The sequence below is a fragment of the Nomascus leucogenys genome, chromosome 2 (genome assembly GCF_006542625.1).
Source record: "Nomascus leucogenys isolate Asia chromosome 2, Asia_NLE_v1, whole genome shotgun sequence".
Classification (NCBI taxonomy): domain Eukaryota; kingdom Metazoa; phylum Chordata; class Mammalia; order Primates; family Hylobatidae; genus Nomascus; species Nomascus leucogenys.
Genome location: NC_044382.1, coordinates 43,844,303 through 43,860,295, shown reverse-complemented (window position 1 = coordinate 43,860,295; position 15,993 = coordinate 43,844,303). Strand labels below are relative to the sequence as shown.

Sequence of the window (15,993 nt, the reverse complement as noted above, 5' to 3'; positions counted from 1 at the left end):
GGGACTACAGGCGCCCGCCACCACGCCCGGCTAATTTTTTGTATTTTTAGTAGAGACAGGGTTTCACCGTGGTCTCGATCTCCTGACCTCGTGATCCGCCCGCCTCGGCCTCCCAAAGTGCTGTGATTACAAGCGTGAGCCCCCGCGCCTGGCCGTTTTCTTTCTTTTTAAAGTTGCACGAAAATAACAAGCTTCACACAAACTCATACCAAGCAACGTGTTTTCTAAATTTCATTTTTGTTGTGATTTTCAGTCTGACTTGGGTCTTGATTCTTCTGTTTCTCTTCCCTTCCAGCACTCACCTTCCCCACATAGTTTTATAATGTTGTGGTTAGTGGCTAGTGGAGGTATAGGATTTAAATTAGATACGTTGCTATGACTTCATAGCCATACCCTTGGCCTTTTCCTTCCTGTTGTGAAACTGTTTCTCTCTCTCTTTCTAGCTCCATCTCTGTCTCTCTCTGGGGACAGAAAAGTTACTCATTTCTAATATGGGGGGAAATTTTCTCGTTTATTATAAATCTTTCATTTGTGTTTTTTAAAAATACATGGAATGATAAAAATATAGCTCTCTACATTGCAAACCCAGTCCTCCTTTTATTCTTAGACATTTCAATCTTTAGTCTTCTTTGATTCAGCCCTTTTTCTCTTCTCAGTGTGCAATGTGGTGCCTGTCTGTACTTACCTACTCACTGGCATTGTCCATTGGCTCCAGATTCTACCCAGCCTACCCTTGATGGCTGTAATCTCTGCCACTTCTGAACTTCTGGTCCATATTTCCATTGGCCTCATTTATATTTCCAATTGGATGTCTGATGAGCACCTCAACTACAGCAATTTTAGAATTAAATTTCACCCATTATCACTGTCCAAAAAACACCTGTTTTTCCTCCTGGAATCAATATATTCTTTTATTACTTCTACATTTTTTCACTTGCCAGCCAGCTCTTAATATCTTAATTTGTTTCTTTTTTACAATGTTCAAATCCCATCAGAAAAAATATCTTGTCCATTCTACCTCAGAAGTGTGCTCTTGTGATGGTATAAATACAATATTGTGAGAGCACTAAGGAAAAAAACACAACTCTGCCTTGAAGAGTCAGGAGAAGCTTCCTAAAAGTGGTATTTAAAAGTGAAGTTTGTAAACTACTTCCTTTTCATCCTGTTGTGGTATCTTTACAAGGTTGTTTTTCTAGTCTGTAAGCTTTTAAAGAGCATGAATTTGTTCTTTATATGTTAAATGTCTCACAGTATATGAGAGGTGAGTGCTTAATGTTTATGAAATTGATAACTGTGAATGAATGTCTGCAGCCTACCTCATCCAGTCAGCTATCTTGCCATGTTCTTTCACACTCCTTTTCCAACCACGTTACACTTCCCTTATTCTTCAATAATTAAGCATGCTTGTCTTAACTCTGCACCATTACGCATGTAATTCCCTTTGCAAAATACCCTTCCTGGTATCTTTCCTCCCTCCAATAGGCTAGTCCTCCTTTCATTTTAAAGATTTTGTTCAGACGGCACCCTTCGGAAACATTTGCAGACTTCAGTGAACATCATAAATGTCTAATAAATACTTGCTAAATGAATAAACCAAGGAAGTTATATTTCCCTTTAGCCTTCTCTTACTATCTTCTGGACAAATTGCTAATAGTCTTTTTATTCTACTCTTTTTAATCACCATACTAGGAACTCTTAACACATAATATGACCTCAGTGGTTACATTTGAAACTCTGAAAGTAATCAAAATAATAAGCAGCCATTATATAATGTGGGTAATGTTCCACCAGGCATTAAATGGCTATCTTGGCAGGCAGTACAATGTTTCTGAAAGTCACCTACAGTGTTTCTTCCTGGACCTCCGTGATATGGGTAAACACAGTGTAATTTTAGTAATGTGAATAATATGCTTTCCACTCAATCACCAGGTGCCAATGAACTGGCTGTGCAGAAAGCAAAGGCAGAAATCACCAGGCTCATAAAAGAAGAGCTGATCCGGCTGGTGAGTGAAAACCTTAAAGTTTCGTTTTAATAAGTGTTTTATTGAAATATAAATACAGACAAGTACTCAAATCATGAACATATAGTTTGATGAATTTTCACAAAGTAATAAGCATCCCAGTATAATCACTACCCAGATCAAGAAATAAAGAACATTACTAATATCTCAGAAGTCTTCTCTGTGTCTATTCTTGTCACTATTCATCTCCCGCCAACACAACCATACTTTTCTTTTCTTTTCTTTTTTTTTTTTTTTTTTTTTTTGGAGACTGAGTCTTGCACTGTCACCCGGGCTGGAGTGCAATGGCACAATCTCGGCTCACTGCAACCTCCGCGTCCCACGTTCAAGCGATTCTCCTGCCTCAGCCTCCTGAGTAGCTGGGATTACAGGCGCACACCACCACATCCAGCTAATTTTTGTATTTTTAGTAGAGATGGTGTTTCACTATGTTGGCAAGGCTAGTCTCAAACTCCTGACCTCATGATTCACCTGCCTCGGCCTCCCAAAGTGCTGGGATTACAGGCGTGAGCCACCTCGCCCGGCCCTATCATATGGTGAATTTTAAAATCATAGATTAGTTTTTCCTGTTTTTGAACTCCACATAAGTGGAATCATGTGTTTGCACCTTTTGCATCTAGTTTCCTTCACTCAACATTTTGAGGAGATTGGTCCATGTTATTGCATGTAGCCATAATTCATTCATTTTCGTGGCCATATAATATTTATATGAATATACAACAATTAATTTATGTTTATATATTGGATTTGGGGGCTATTCTTATTTTTGGCTTTTATGAATAACACTTCTGTGAACATTATTCCTGTGCGTTTGGTATGTATTAGCATGATTTTTTCCTTGGGTATATACCTTGGAGTAGAATTGTTAATTATAGGCTAGGTATTGCTAAATAGTTTTCCAAAGAGGTTACATCAGTTCACACTCAATCCAGAAGTGTATGAAAATTCCAGTTGTTCTACATATTTGCCAACACATGGTGTTGTCAGTGTCTTTAAACTTAAACAATGGCTTAATTTGATTTTGGAAAAAGCCCTTTACAGACTGCCTTTCCAGAGGAGGTAGACTTGTCCTTGTGTCTTTAGTGCCAGTTGCAGCTTATAAACACTCCGTACAGTGTGTACATTTCCTTTGAAAGGAAACGTTGTCTTTTCTCTAAGTGTAATTCTGAGAGCTTTTCTAAAATTCCCCTCACAGAGCATTCCTTTTTTTGTGGGGGGGTGGGGGTGGTTAGAAGTTTAATGAAAAGAGGATTCACAAAACGAGGGAAAAAGTAAAACAGCTGTTAAATCATGTGCTTAATACTATTTCACCAAGAAGTGATCAAAAAGAATCTTGTGCCCATAGATGCTACCACTATTAAGTTGATTCAAAACATAGTTGTTAAGGAATAGTTGAGTGAACAGAGAATTCATTAGTTATTTAATAGTTTTTCCTTTCTCAATGCAGTAATATTAACATTAAAAATTTTAAATAACCAGTAGTTTTATAAGTTGGCAAAGGAAATGATCTTAAATATTTCCTTTTGGGTTTGTTTGTTTGGTTGGTTGGTTCATTTTTGTTTTTTGTTGTTTTGTTTTTCTTTCTCTGATAACATATCTTTTATTTCCTATTACAGCAAAATTCATACCAACCAACAAATAAAGGAAGATACAAAGTCTTATAGACATCTGGAAAAAAGATTTTTACCTGTGCTGGTCTATGATATATGTGACAGTTGCTGTCTGCAGTTTACAATGTATTGTAAATTAAGATTTTTTAAATTCTATCTTGCTGATTTTTTTTAAATATAAGAAACTGGTACTTGGTAAAGAAATCTGTCCGTAAGTACCCCCACAATCAGTCAAACTATATTTAAAGCCGGCCTGTTTTCAGAGTATGATGTCCTTTAATGTAAACTTAAATATCAATATTTTAAATGTCCGGATAATATTCTAGAGGTTTAAAAAATGGAAATATTTGAACTTTCTATTGAAGACAATAAAGTGCACAAGTCGTTAAGGGGCTATTCACTTTATCCTGTACTTTCAATGAAATTGTGATCATTTCCTAAGAAAAGGTAAAATTCACTATCATATTTTGTGTCCCCATCTTGAGCTTAAATGTTACATGACTCTGTGGAACAATATGAACTGGATTTAAGAATGTTATAATAGAAGTCTTACAAAATGGGTTGAGAGTTTTTGTTTCAATTTTTATCATCATAAATGGGCAAAAAGTAGTTGGACTAATTTTGGTTTTTATACAAGTAAAGGTTTAATAGTATAAGGATTTTTTGCATTTCTTTACACTGAGTGTAAAACTCTACAAAGAGTTTTTTAGTATTTACTACTTTGAGGTTTCCCTCACAACTTCTGGCTCCATACCTAGCTCCTCTTTTATAATCTTCCTTAAAAGAAAGAGTGTAGCCTATAAATACTAAATATGATACTTTTTCCTTCTAGAAAGTGTTTGTTTATACATCTATACATGTTGTATGTACAAATATCCTACTACTTTTAATCTGATTTTTCTTCAGGATTATTGAGTAGGTTGTGAATTTTCTTTCTTAAAAATTGTAAAACATAATGGTACCCAAGTTTTAAACTTAGATATGCTTCATCTTAGTGAAATTTAATTCACAAGGAATCATAAATTGTATTTTTGAAGCTGGGTGCAGTGACTCACACCTGTATCCTAGCAATTTGGGAGGCCGAGGTGGGCAGATCACTTGAGGTCAGGAGTTCAAGACTAGCCTGGTCAACATGGCGAAACCCTGTCTCTACTAAAAATACAAAAATTAGTCGGCATGGTGGTGGGTGCCTGTAATCCCAGCTACTCAGGAGGGTGAGGCAGAAGAATCTGAGCCAAGATCACACCATTGCACTCCAGCCTGGGCGACAGAGTGAGACTATCTCAAAAATAAATAAATAAATAAATAAATAGTATTTTTGAGCCTTCCAGATACAGTTCCTGAATATTCTAATTTAAATTGTTATAATTGGATTACCTAATATTCTTTTCAAGACTCCTGATGTATTAACTTCATGTTATTGTCACTTTTCAAAAAAGGAATTTTTTCAGGAGTTAAATAAAGTCAGCCTTTTATATCCAAGGGTTTCACACCCACAGATTAAACCAACCACAGATCAAAAATAGAAAAAAAAAGAAGAAAAGATAATGTAAAATTTTAAAAATATAGTTTAACAGCTGTAAAACAGTTTTACTATAACATTTACATTGTGTTAGATATTTTAAGTAATTGAAAGGTTACAGTATACAGGAGGTTAAAGTATACAGTAGGATGTGCATAGGTTATATGCAAATAGCAAGCCATTTCATATAAGAGGCTTGGACATCCATGGATTTTGGTATAGAGGAGGGGTTTAAGGGGTTTCCTGCAGTCAGTCCCCCTCGCATACCAAAGGACGACTGTATATTTCTTAAATGGAGAGACTTTCATTCTTTAAATATTCTTGACTTACAGTTTTTAAAAAAAAAAATAAAGGCATACTATAGTTGTAAAAACAAATAATTTTAATAGTATATTCAGTGGCTGAAGTGATAGGGAGTATTAATCATTATTTCTTCAGTATAAAGTTATTCTTCCTGAAAAAGTAAGATATACCTGGGAAATATTCTTGGATCCTTCACACATCCACTTAATTTCTTGAAGGAAGAAAACAGACAAAAGACATGTAACAACAGAAACAAATAAACCACTTATTGTAAAATTCCAGGAATTGTGGGCTCATTCCCTTCCTCTAGTTTATTTATTTGCTCATCTTTATCACCTAATGGTAGTTTGTTTTCTTTGGTAGAGGATATGGCACTCCCACATCAATGATAATTGGTGCTCCCTTCATTCAACTGGATCACTTGCAGATTCAGTTTTACATCGTTTTAGCATTTTGTTTGTATATCAGTTGTGATGAGCCACTGATAAAATTTTGTTCTAAAATGAAACATATTACTTTGTTAGCACATTTTTTAGTGTCACACTGACTTTTAAAATTTGAATGATGTACAGACTTTGTTTTTTAATGCAATATGAATATTTGCTCATGTTTTCTAAATTCCTTATAAAATAAAATTAATTCGAATTCAATCTGCACTTTCTTAAAATTATCTTTCCTCAAATGCTTTTTCTTCTGTTTCTCTAATTTTGTTTATATTGGTGAGAGAAGTATTATACTCTCCGTATTTTTATTTAAAAAATTCTAGCAACTTATTACCCAAAATATTTATAATTCTGTTCCAAAAATGTCTTCCTGAAGAAGGCTCTTAAGTCTTTTATGTTCATTGTATTTAGCATAAGAGAAACATAGGTGAAATAATAGGTTCATTTACCAGTTGGGGTTTTGCCACAGTGACACTCTTACAAAATGGATATGTAGGCTGGGCACGGTGGCTCATGCCTGTAATCCCAGCACTTTGGGAGGCTGAGGCAGGCAGATCACCTGGGGTCAGGAGTTCAAGACCAGTCTGACCAACACGGAGAGACCCAGTCTCTACTAAAAATACAAAATTAGCCAGGTGTGGTGGCGCATGCCTATAATCCCAGCTACTCGGGAGGCTGAGGCAGGAGAATCGCTTGAACCCAGGAGGCAGAGGTTGCAGTGAGCCGAGATTGTGCCATTGCACTCCAGCCTGGGCAACAAGAGCGAAACTCCGTCTCAAAAAAAAAAAAAAAAAAAAAAAGGATACGTAGAATGAAAGAATAATAGCTAAGTTCTCCCTCACACCTTTTGGATGCTTTCTTTACTATTTGATATATTTCTTTTTTTTTTTTTTTTTTTTTTTTGAGACAGAGTCTTGCTCTGTTGCTAGGCTGGATTTGCAGTGGTGTGATCTCGGCACACTGCAACCTCTGCCTCCCGGGTTCAAGCCATTCTCACACCTCAGCCTCCCAAGTAGCTGGGACTGCAGGTGTCAGCCACCACACCCAGTTAATTTTTTTGTATTTTTAGTAGAGACGGGGTTTCACCATATTGGCCAGGATGGTCTCGATCTCTTGACTTCATGATCCGCCCGCCTGGGCCTCCCAAAGTGCTGGGATTACAGGCACGAGCCACCGCGCCCGGCCACTATTTGATATATTTCATGTCTCATTGGCTTTGTTGGTGTACACAATGCACATGTGACTGCTAATCTTTTGTTTCGTTTTTGAGACAGAGTCTTGCTCTCTTGCCCAGGCTGGAGTGCAGTGGCACAATCTCAGCTCATTGCAACCTCCACCTCCCAGGTTCAAGCGGTTCTCCTGCCTCAGCCTCCTGAGTAGCTGGGACTACAGGCATGTGCCACAACACCCGTCTAATTTTTTGTATTTTTAGTAGAGATGGGGTTTCACTATGTTAGCCAGGGTGGTCTCGATCTCCTGACCTCGTGATCTGCCCACCTTGGCCTCCCAAAGTGCTGGGATTACAGGCATGAACCCACTGTGCCCGGCCTAATCTTTCTTTTGAGTCAGGCAGTTCCTATGTATAGAATTGGGTTTGTTTGTTTTAAAGGAGAACCAGCTATTGAATACTTAGGATTTATAAATCCCATTCAGCTAGCTGTGGAGTCAGCTTCAAAGTAACAGCAGATCTTGAGAAGCACAAACTAGAAAGGAAAACCGCCAAAGTTGTAACTCAGTTGTTTCTGACCTCTTTTTACTATTGGTGCCATGCTTTGATTTATAAAGCCATCTGCCAAAGTCCTTTAGTGACAGATAAGCATATTGTTTAAAATAGGAGGTTGTGGGGAAATTGTTGTCTGAATGAAGTCTAGGATAAATAGCTACACTTTATTTAGTGAAATGTGCCATTTTGCTGCTTTATAGATCATGCTAAGTTCTTTTTTTTTTTTTTTTTTTTTGAGACGGAGTGTCTCTCTTTTGCCTAGGCTGGAGTGTAGTGACGCAGTCTTGGTTCACTGCAACCTCTACCTCCCAGGTTCAAGTGATTGTCCTGCCGTGGCCTCCCGAGTAGCTGGGGTTACAGATGCTCACCACCACACCTGGTGAATTTGTATTTTGAATTTGTATTTTTATGGTAGAGACAGGGTTTCACCATGTTGACCAGGCTGGTCTTGAACTCCTGACCTCAGGTGATCCACCTGCCTCGGCCTCCCAAAGTGCTGGGATTACAGACGTGAGCCATGGCGCCTAGCCAGATCATGCTAAGTTCTTAAAGCAGGCAAGAGTTCTGAGTGGCTAGCCCAATGTGGGCCATTCAAATACTCTTCCACTTAGATTTGAGTCTAGAGCTGTCAGTTCTTCACATTTTGGTACGTAGTTTTACGTACGAATGGGAATCTACTGACGTTTTCTCATGCCTTCTGCTTCTGGCGTACTGAAGCTTATCTTTTAAAAAGGTGCGTGTATGTATATTTATGTGTGTTAAGTATCAGGAGTGAGAGAGTAAATGTATGTAGAGGGGTGAGGGAGAGTCTTAACTGTTTAGTTTGGGTGTAACCATCAGAAAACAAACTTACTGAAGTAAGACGCTTAACTTGGAGTATAGCAACATCGTACATACTGGTTAATGAAACATCTGCTCTACTCTTAGGTCAGCTCTCTGGAGCTAAAGACAGCTATGTTTCCCTTACCAGGTAAAAATCCCCTGATATGTTGACTGTTATGGATATTTGAAGGCCTTCTAAAAATATATATAAATTTATAATTTTTCTCAGGCAGGGGTCCAAGTAGGAATGCTAAGAGAAAGTGTAAAGGTATTCTTCACAAAGTCCCCACAGTATTGACTTTCCCCTTTAAAAGTGCCTTATGGTTTAGCTGCTATGTGTGTGTGAGTGCATACTGTCAAGTTACATGACTGGTGAGGAATTTACTTTTGATTATTTTTCTTGAACTTGTTCTCTTCCAAATATGGCAACAACTTACAGGAGTTCATGATTTTTTTCAAACTCAAGCTTTAAAGAAGAAATTCTAACTTTGCATTAACCATGTTCTTTGGGAAGAAAAAAAAGTAAGTATGAAGTAAAAAGGGAAGTTTAACCTTTTGGGGGAATTGGAACTCAACATTACTCTCACATGTTAGGATTACTTTAAAAGATAGAATTTCGGAATTTAAAAAACTAATCATTTTTAATGTATAGAAATACCTAGTTGCCCATGTTTTGAATATTAGTCTCTCTTCACAACTTTGCATACTGTGGAATAAGGGATATGTGAGAGGATTCAGTGTGAAAAACATGTTCTTTCCACAGAAAAAGCTTTTCATTTGAACTTGGTAGTGATTGGATTTTTAGCAGCCTGGCAACTTCAGGCACTTCTGTAGCAGCTTTGGATGTTAAAGTATTCTTGGCCTTTATCCCTGAAATCCTAGGAGGCTCTCAAGTGCCTTCCAGCCAGTCCCAGAAACCTTGAAGGCAGCATCTTTTCTCTGTGCCTTTGCCTAAGGGAGTCTTCCGGGAGCTGATACTCCCAAAAGTATACTGTTGACTTTGGAAAAGAGTCCTCCCCATTCCTGAACCAGCCCTCAGCCTGTGTCTGTGGCACAGGATTTGGAAAGCTTGGCAGGGCTGGATGCTTGGGAGCTTTAAAGAGAGCATAAATTCCTCTGTAACTTTTTATTGGTCTAATTTTGCTCCTAAAAATGTGTCTGGGGTCAGGCACGGTGGCTCACGCCTGTAATCCCAGCACTTTGGGAGGCCGAGGAGGGTGGATCACCTGAGGTCAGGAGTTTGAGACCAGCCTGGCCAACATGGTGCAACTCTGTCTCTACCAAAACTACAAGGCCAGGCACGGTAGCTCACTCCTGTAATCCCAGCACTTTGGGAAGCTGAGGCAGGCAGATCACAAGGTTAGGAGTTCGAGACCAGCCTGGCCAATATAGTGAAACCTGTCTCTACTAAAAATAAATTAGCCGGTGTAGTGGCATGCGCCTGTAGTCCCAGCTACTCGGGAGGCTGAGGCAGGAGAATCACTTGAACCTGGGAGGCAGAGGTTGCAGTGAGCCAAGATCACGCCCGTGCACTCCGGCCTGGACAACAGAGCAAGACTGTCTTAAAAAAAAGTATATCTGAGGGTGGTAATCATTCTATGATACACATTTAAGTTTGAGAAATACTGGTAATCTCCACTTTTGCTCTTGGATTTTGACTGCCTGTGAACTAAAGCTGTGGTCTCCAAAGTGGGGTACGTGACAGTAATTTATTGAAAAGCAGGAAGAAGCCGGACGCTTTGGCTCACACTTGTAATCCCAACACTTTGGGAGACCGAAGTGGGCGGATCACTTGAGGTCAGGAGTGTCAGCCTGGCCAACATGGTGAAACCCAGTCTCTACTAAAAAAATACAAAAATTAGTAGGGCATGGTGGCACACGCCTGTAATCCCAGCCACTTGGGAGGCTGAGGCAGGAGAATTGCATGAATCCAGGAGGTGGAGGTTACAGTGAGCCCAGATGGTGCTAGTGCACTCCAGCCTGGGTGACAGAGTAACTCCATCTCAAAAAGAAAAGCAGGACGAAAATTTTGAAGCTTCTGTTTTTTTTTTTTTCTCTATTTTACTTTTAGAGGCAGGGTCTTGCTCTGTTGCCCAGGCTGGAGTGCAGTGGCATGATCATAGCTCACAGTAGTCTCAAACTCCTATGCTCAAGTGATCCTCCCACTTCAGCCTCCTGAATAGGTAAGTAGGACTATACAGGTGTGTGCCACCATGCCTGGCTAATTTTTTATTTTTTGTAGCAGTGGGGTCTCGCTATGTTGCCCAGGCTAATCTTAGACTCCTGGCCTCAGGCAATCCTCCTTCCTCTACTGGGATTACAGGCATGAGCCACCGCACCTGGGTCTATTTTTCTTTATTTATTTTTTTAAGTTGTAGAGTATTTATAAAAAACTCACAACCCATATGTGTTAAGTAAATATTTTTAAATGAAAGATACATTTTTCTAAATAAAAATAACTTAGTGAGAAGACTGTACTCATTTATTTATTTTTTACATCCTGATGTCTGGCTGGTCATTGAGAAGCTGCTTTTTTTTTTTTTTTAAAAGACAGAGTTTTGCTTTTATTGCCCAGGCTGGTGTGCAATGGTGTGATCTCGGCTCACTGCAAGCTCTGCCTCCCGGATTCAAGTGATTCTGCCTCAGCCTCCCAAGTAGCTGGGATTACAAGTGCCTGCCACCACACCTGGCTAATTTTTTGTAATTTTAGTAGAGACAAGGTTTTACCATGTTGGTCAGGCTGGTCTCGAACTCCTGACCTTAGATGATCCAACTGCCTTGCCCTCCCAAAGTGCTGGGATTATAGGCGTGAGCCACTGGGCCCGCCTGGCCGTATTTTTCTTTCTAAATCTCATCCTTTCTTTAAAATTTTACTTTGTGTACGGTTATTGTTTTTGTTTTTTTTGAGATGGAGTCTCACTCTGTCATGCAGGCTGGAGTGCAGTGGCGCAATCTCGGCTCACCGCAGCCTCCACCTCTCGGGTTCAAGTGATCCTCCTGCCTCAGCCTCCTGAGTAGCTCGGATTATAGGCACGTGCCACCACGACTGGCTAATTTTTATATTTTTAGTAGAGACGGGGATTCACCATATTGGTCAGGCTGGTCTCGAACTCCTGACCTCGTGATCCGCCCACCCCAGCCTCCCAAAGTGCTGGAATTGCGGGTGTGAGCCACCCCTCCCAGCCTGTGTAAGTTTTTTATAATATGTTGCTACATAATATATTGTTACTGTATTGGTATAACAGTTCATATACATAATCAAGTATGTATATTGGGAGGGTACTTGAACAACCTTGGGCTTGCTTAAATGCTTTATCTGTTTTTTCTTTTTTTTTTTTTTTTTTGAGATGGAGTTTCACTCTTGTTGCTCAGGCTGGAGTGCAATGGCGCGATCTCAGCTCACCGCAACCTCTGCCTCCCAGGTTCAAGTGATTTTCCTGCCTCAGTCTCCCAAGTAGCTGGGACTATAGGCATGCGCCACCATGCCCGGCTAATTTTGTGTTTTTAATAGAGATGGGGGTCTCTCCATGTTGGTCAGGCTGGTCTAGAACTCCCGACCTCAGGTGATCCACCCGCCTTGACCTCTCAAAGTGCTGGGACTACAGGCGTGAGCCACCGTGCCTGGCCACTTTATCTGTTTTTTCATATATAAAATTCAGATATAATAACGTACATCTTAGGAGTGTTATGAGGATGAGGTGAAATAATACATTTAAAGCATAAATATGCTTAAAGCACATAAAAATAGTGCCTGGCATATGGTAAGCATTCAATAAATGTTGGCTGGCACTATTATTATAATGGGTGAATAGGGGTGGATTTTCTTATGCTCTCTGCTATACACTGAATGTTTGTACCCTCCCCCTACCCCCAAATTCATGATGTTGAAACCTAATTCCTAATTTGATAGTATTTGGAGGCCTTTGGGAAGTGATTATGTCATGAGGGGTAGTGGGATCAGTGCCGTTCTAAAAGAGACCCCAGTGAACTTCCTTGCCCCTTCTGCCATGTGAGAACGTAGCAAAAAAAAAAAAAAAAAAAAAAAAAAAACCTGTGAACCAGAAAGCTAGCTCTCTACCAGACACCAAATTGGCCAGTACTTTGACCTTGGATTTTCCAGCTTCCAGAGAAATAAAATTTTGTCTTTTGTAAGCCATTCAGTCCGTTATTTTGTTATAGTAGCCAAAACAGACTAAGACCCTATCTTTCTTTTTAGTATTGATACAAAGCTATATATTTAGCAGGGACAGTCAGTTGTTACTGATAAGTTAAAATGTAGAAAGCAAGATTGATTTTTTTCCTATGTATATGAAAGTATTTAAGAACACTTGGGTTGGGTGTGGTTGCTCACACCTGTAATCCTAGCACTTTGCGAGGCAGTGGTGGGAGGATTGCTTGAGCCCAGGAGTTCAAGACCAGTCTGATCAATACAGGGAGACCCCGTCTCTATTTAAAAACAAAACAAAACAAAAACACTTGTACCCTCAATTGAAAGGTCTTTAGAGGCAGCCAAATTCCAGATATAGACAAATATTCCTTTTATTCACGTTTATATAATCACTATTTATCATTCAAAAGCCAAATTCACTGGTGATTTGCCTATGTGATATGACCTATCTTGGGCCAGGCTGAAGCTTTTGGAGAAACAATGCAAAATGTTATATTGAGTTCAAATTGTATTTCAAGGATGTATACTTTTGAAGAAAAAATGTTGAGAGATAAGTGGAATAGTGTGATGTTTAAAAGTGCACTCCAGGCTGGATGCGGTGGCTCACGCCTGTAATCCCAGCACTTTGGGAGGCTGAGGCGGGCAGATCACCTGAGGTCAGTTTGAGACCAGCCTGGCCAACATGATGAAACGCCATCTCTACTAAAAAAATACAAAAATTAGCCAGGCGTGTCGGCAGGCACCTGTAATCCCAGCTACTCGGGAGGCTGAGAGGAGAATCAGTGAACCGAGATCATGCCACCACATTCCAGCCTAAGTGAAAGAGTAAGACTTTATCTCAAACAAACAAACAAATAAATAAAAGTGTACTTCAGGCACAGTGGCTCATCCCTGTAATTTCAGCACTTTGAGAGTCTCAGGTGGGGGGATCACTTGAGGCCAGGAGTTTGAGACTAGCCTTGGCAACATGGCAAGACCTCGTCTCTACAAAAAAAAAAAAAATTGTTTAAGTATGGTCTTGTTGCAGATGAAGTACTGATAAATAACTATGCCCTTGAAAAAGCCTCTGCATTTGACAGTACATTATATATGTATTGTGTGTACTATAGCACCTCATTAAGAGCAATCTGGCCAGGTACAGTGGCTCAAGCCTGTAATCCCAGCACTCTGGGAGGCTAAGGCAGGAGGATCTCTTGAGCCCAGGACTTCAAGACCAGCTTAGGCAACACGAGGAAACCCTGTCTCTACAAAACATACAAAAATTGGCCCGGCACGCATCCATAGTCCCAGATACTTGGGAGGCTGAGGTTGGAGGATACCCTGAGCCTGGGGAGGTTGAGCCTGCAGTGAGCCATGATCACACCACTGCATTCCAGCCTGGCAACAGAGCAAGACCCTGTCTGAAAAAAAAACCCAATCTAAGTTAATTTTCTAAAAACATTAGACCCACCATTCTTGTTGCACTTAACACCAAATTCCAATGATGTGTTTGATTGACTGTCCATTTCAATGATTTCAATGGAATATGAGCTCCCTGAGATCACAGTACATGTCCTATATTTTGTATCCTTAGTTTTGCATTTAATAAATACTTGTTGAATTGTTTATGGTCACACAGCTAGTAAGTGGCAGACCTAGCATTTAAATCCGTATCTATCTTCACTCCAAAGCCTGCCTGTCTGGTAACAACAAATACTATATAGAAGATGTAGTTTGTGGTACATACATGGTATTTTAGTTTTTTTCAGTTTGGCCTGCTCATATCAAGCAGCATTATTAGAATATGTCAATACTGCTTTTATTATTTGTACTCTGCAGCTGAAGGGACTGGAAAGAGGATGCTGTTATTGTAGACGCTAATGCAAGTGTTAAATTTAAGGAGTAACTTTACCTTTTTTTTTTTTGAGACAGAGTCTCACTGTGTCACCCAAGCTGGAGTGCAATGGCGCAATCTCACCTCACTTCAACCTCCACCTCCCAGGTTCATGCAATTCTCGTGTCTGCGTCCTAAGTAGCTGGGATTACAGGCACGTGCCACCACGCCTGGCTAATTTTTTTTTTTTTTTGTATTTTTAGTAGAGACAGGGTTTCACCATGTTGGTCAAGCTGGTCTCGAACTCCTGACCTCAAGTGATCTGCCTGCCTTAGCCTCCCAAAGTGCTGGGATTATAGGCGTGAGCCACCACACCCAGCCTAGAGTAATTTAACCTTAAGAACAGGTAAGTGAGGCTGGGCGCGGTGGCTCAAGCCTGTAATCCCAGCACTTTGGGAGGCCGAGGCGGGCGGATCACGAGGTCAGGAGATCGAGACCATCCTGGCTAACACGGTGAAACCCTGTCTCTACTAAAAATACAAAAATTAGCTGGGCATGTTGGCGGGCGCCTGTAGTCCCAGCTACTCGGGAGGCTGAGGCAGGAGAATGATTTGAACCTGGGAGGTGGAGCTTGCAGTGAGCCGAGATTGCGCTACTGCACTCCAGCCTGGGCGACAGAGCGAGACTCCGTCTCAAAAAAAAAGAACAGGTAAGTGGCTGGATGCAGTGGCTCATGCCTGTAATCCCAGAAACTTGGGAGGTCGAGGCGGGCGGATCACAAGGTCGGAGATTGAGACCATCCTGGCCGAAATGGTGAAACCCCGTCTCTACTAAAATACAAAACATTAGCCTGGTGTGGTGGTGTGCGCCTGTAGTCCCAGCTACTCGGGAGGCTGAGGCAGGGGAATTGCCTGAACCTGGGAGGCGGAGGTTGCAGTGAGTTGAGATCGTGCCACCCCACTACAGCCTGGCGACAGAGTGAGACTGCATCTCAAAAAAAAAAAAAAAAGAACAGGTAACTGATGTGGCCTTAGCAGCACCCTATTTATTTATTCATTCATTTGTATATTTTTTAAGTCCAGGTCTTGCTCTGTTGTTCAGGCTGGAGTACAGTGTCATGATCATGGCTCACTGTAGCCCCAAACTCTTGGGCTCAAGTGGTCCTCCCACCTTAGCCTCTCAAAATGCTGGGATTTCACATGTGAACTACCGTGCCTGGTTTATTGTATTTTGGGGACAGAGTCTCACTCTGTCATTCAATCTGAAGTACAGTGACCTGATTACAGCTCACTGCAGCCTCAACCTCATGGGCTCAAACAGTCTTCCCACCTCAGCATCCTAAGTAGTTGGGACCACAGGCATGTGCCACCATGCCTGGCATTTTTTTTTTCTGGTATTGGCAGGGTCTCCCTATGTTGTTGCGTAGGCTGACCTCCAACTCCTGGGCTCAAGCATTCCTCCTGTTTCGGCCTCCCAAAGTGCTGGGATTATAGGCATAAGCCATTGCACCTGTCTGGGAAGCTCATCTGAGCCTTGGTATCCAGAGTTTTTATTGGAGCTAATTATGT

General features: G+C 40.6%; 1 protein-coding gene across 2 annotated transcripts in view; it reads left to right on the top strand.

The window, feature by feature from the left end:
* Positions 1-6,106, top strand: part of DDX46 (DEAD-box helicase 46) — a 76,918-nt gene extending 70,812 nt beyond the window's left edge. The window contains exons 22-23 of one of the 2 annotated variants that reach the window (XM_003266394.4): positions 1,930-2,003; positions 3,638-6,106. In XM_003266394.4, coding sequence (XP_003266442.1) covers positions 1,930-2,003; positions 3,638-3,685 — 122 coding nt within the window. In that variant the 3' untranslated portion in view covers positions 3,686-6,106. The remainder of the gene's footprint in view (positions 1-1,929; positions 2,004-3,637) is intronic. The other variant, XM_030828946.1, reaches the window with a different exon arrangement.
* The last annotated feature ends 9,887 nt before the right edge of the window (positions 6,107-15,993 follow it).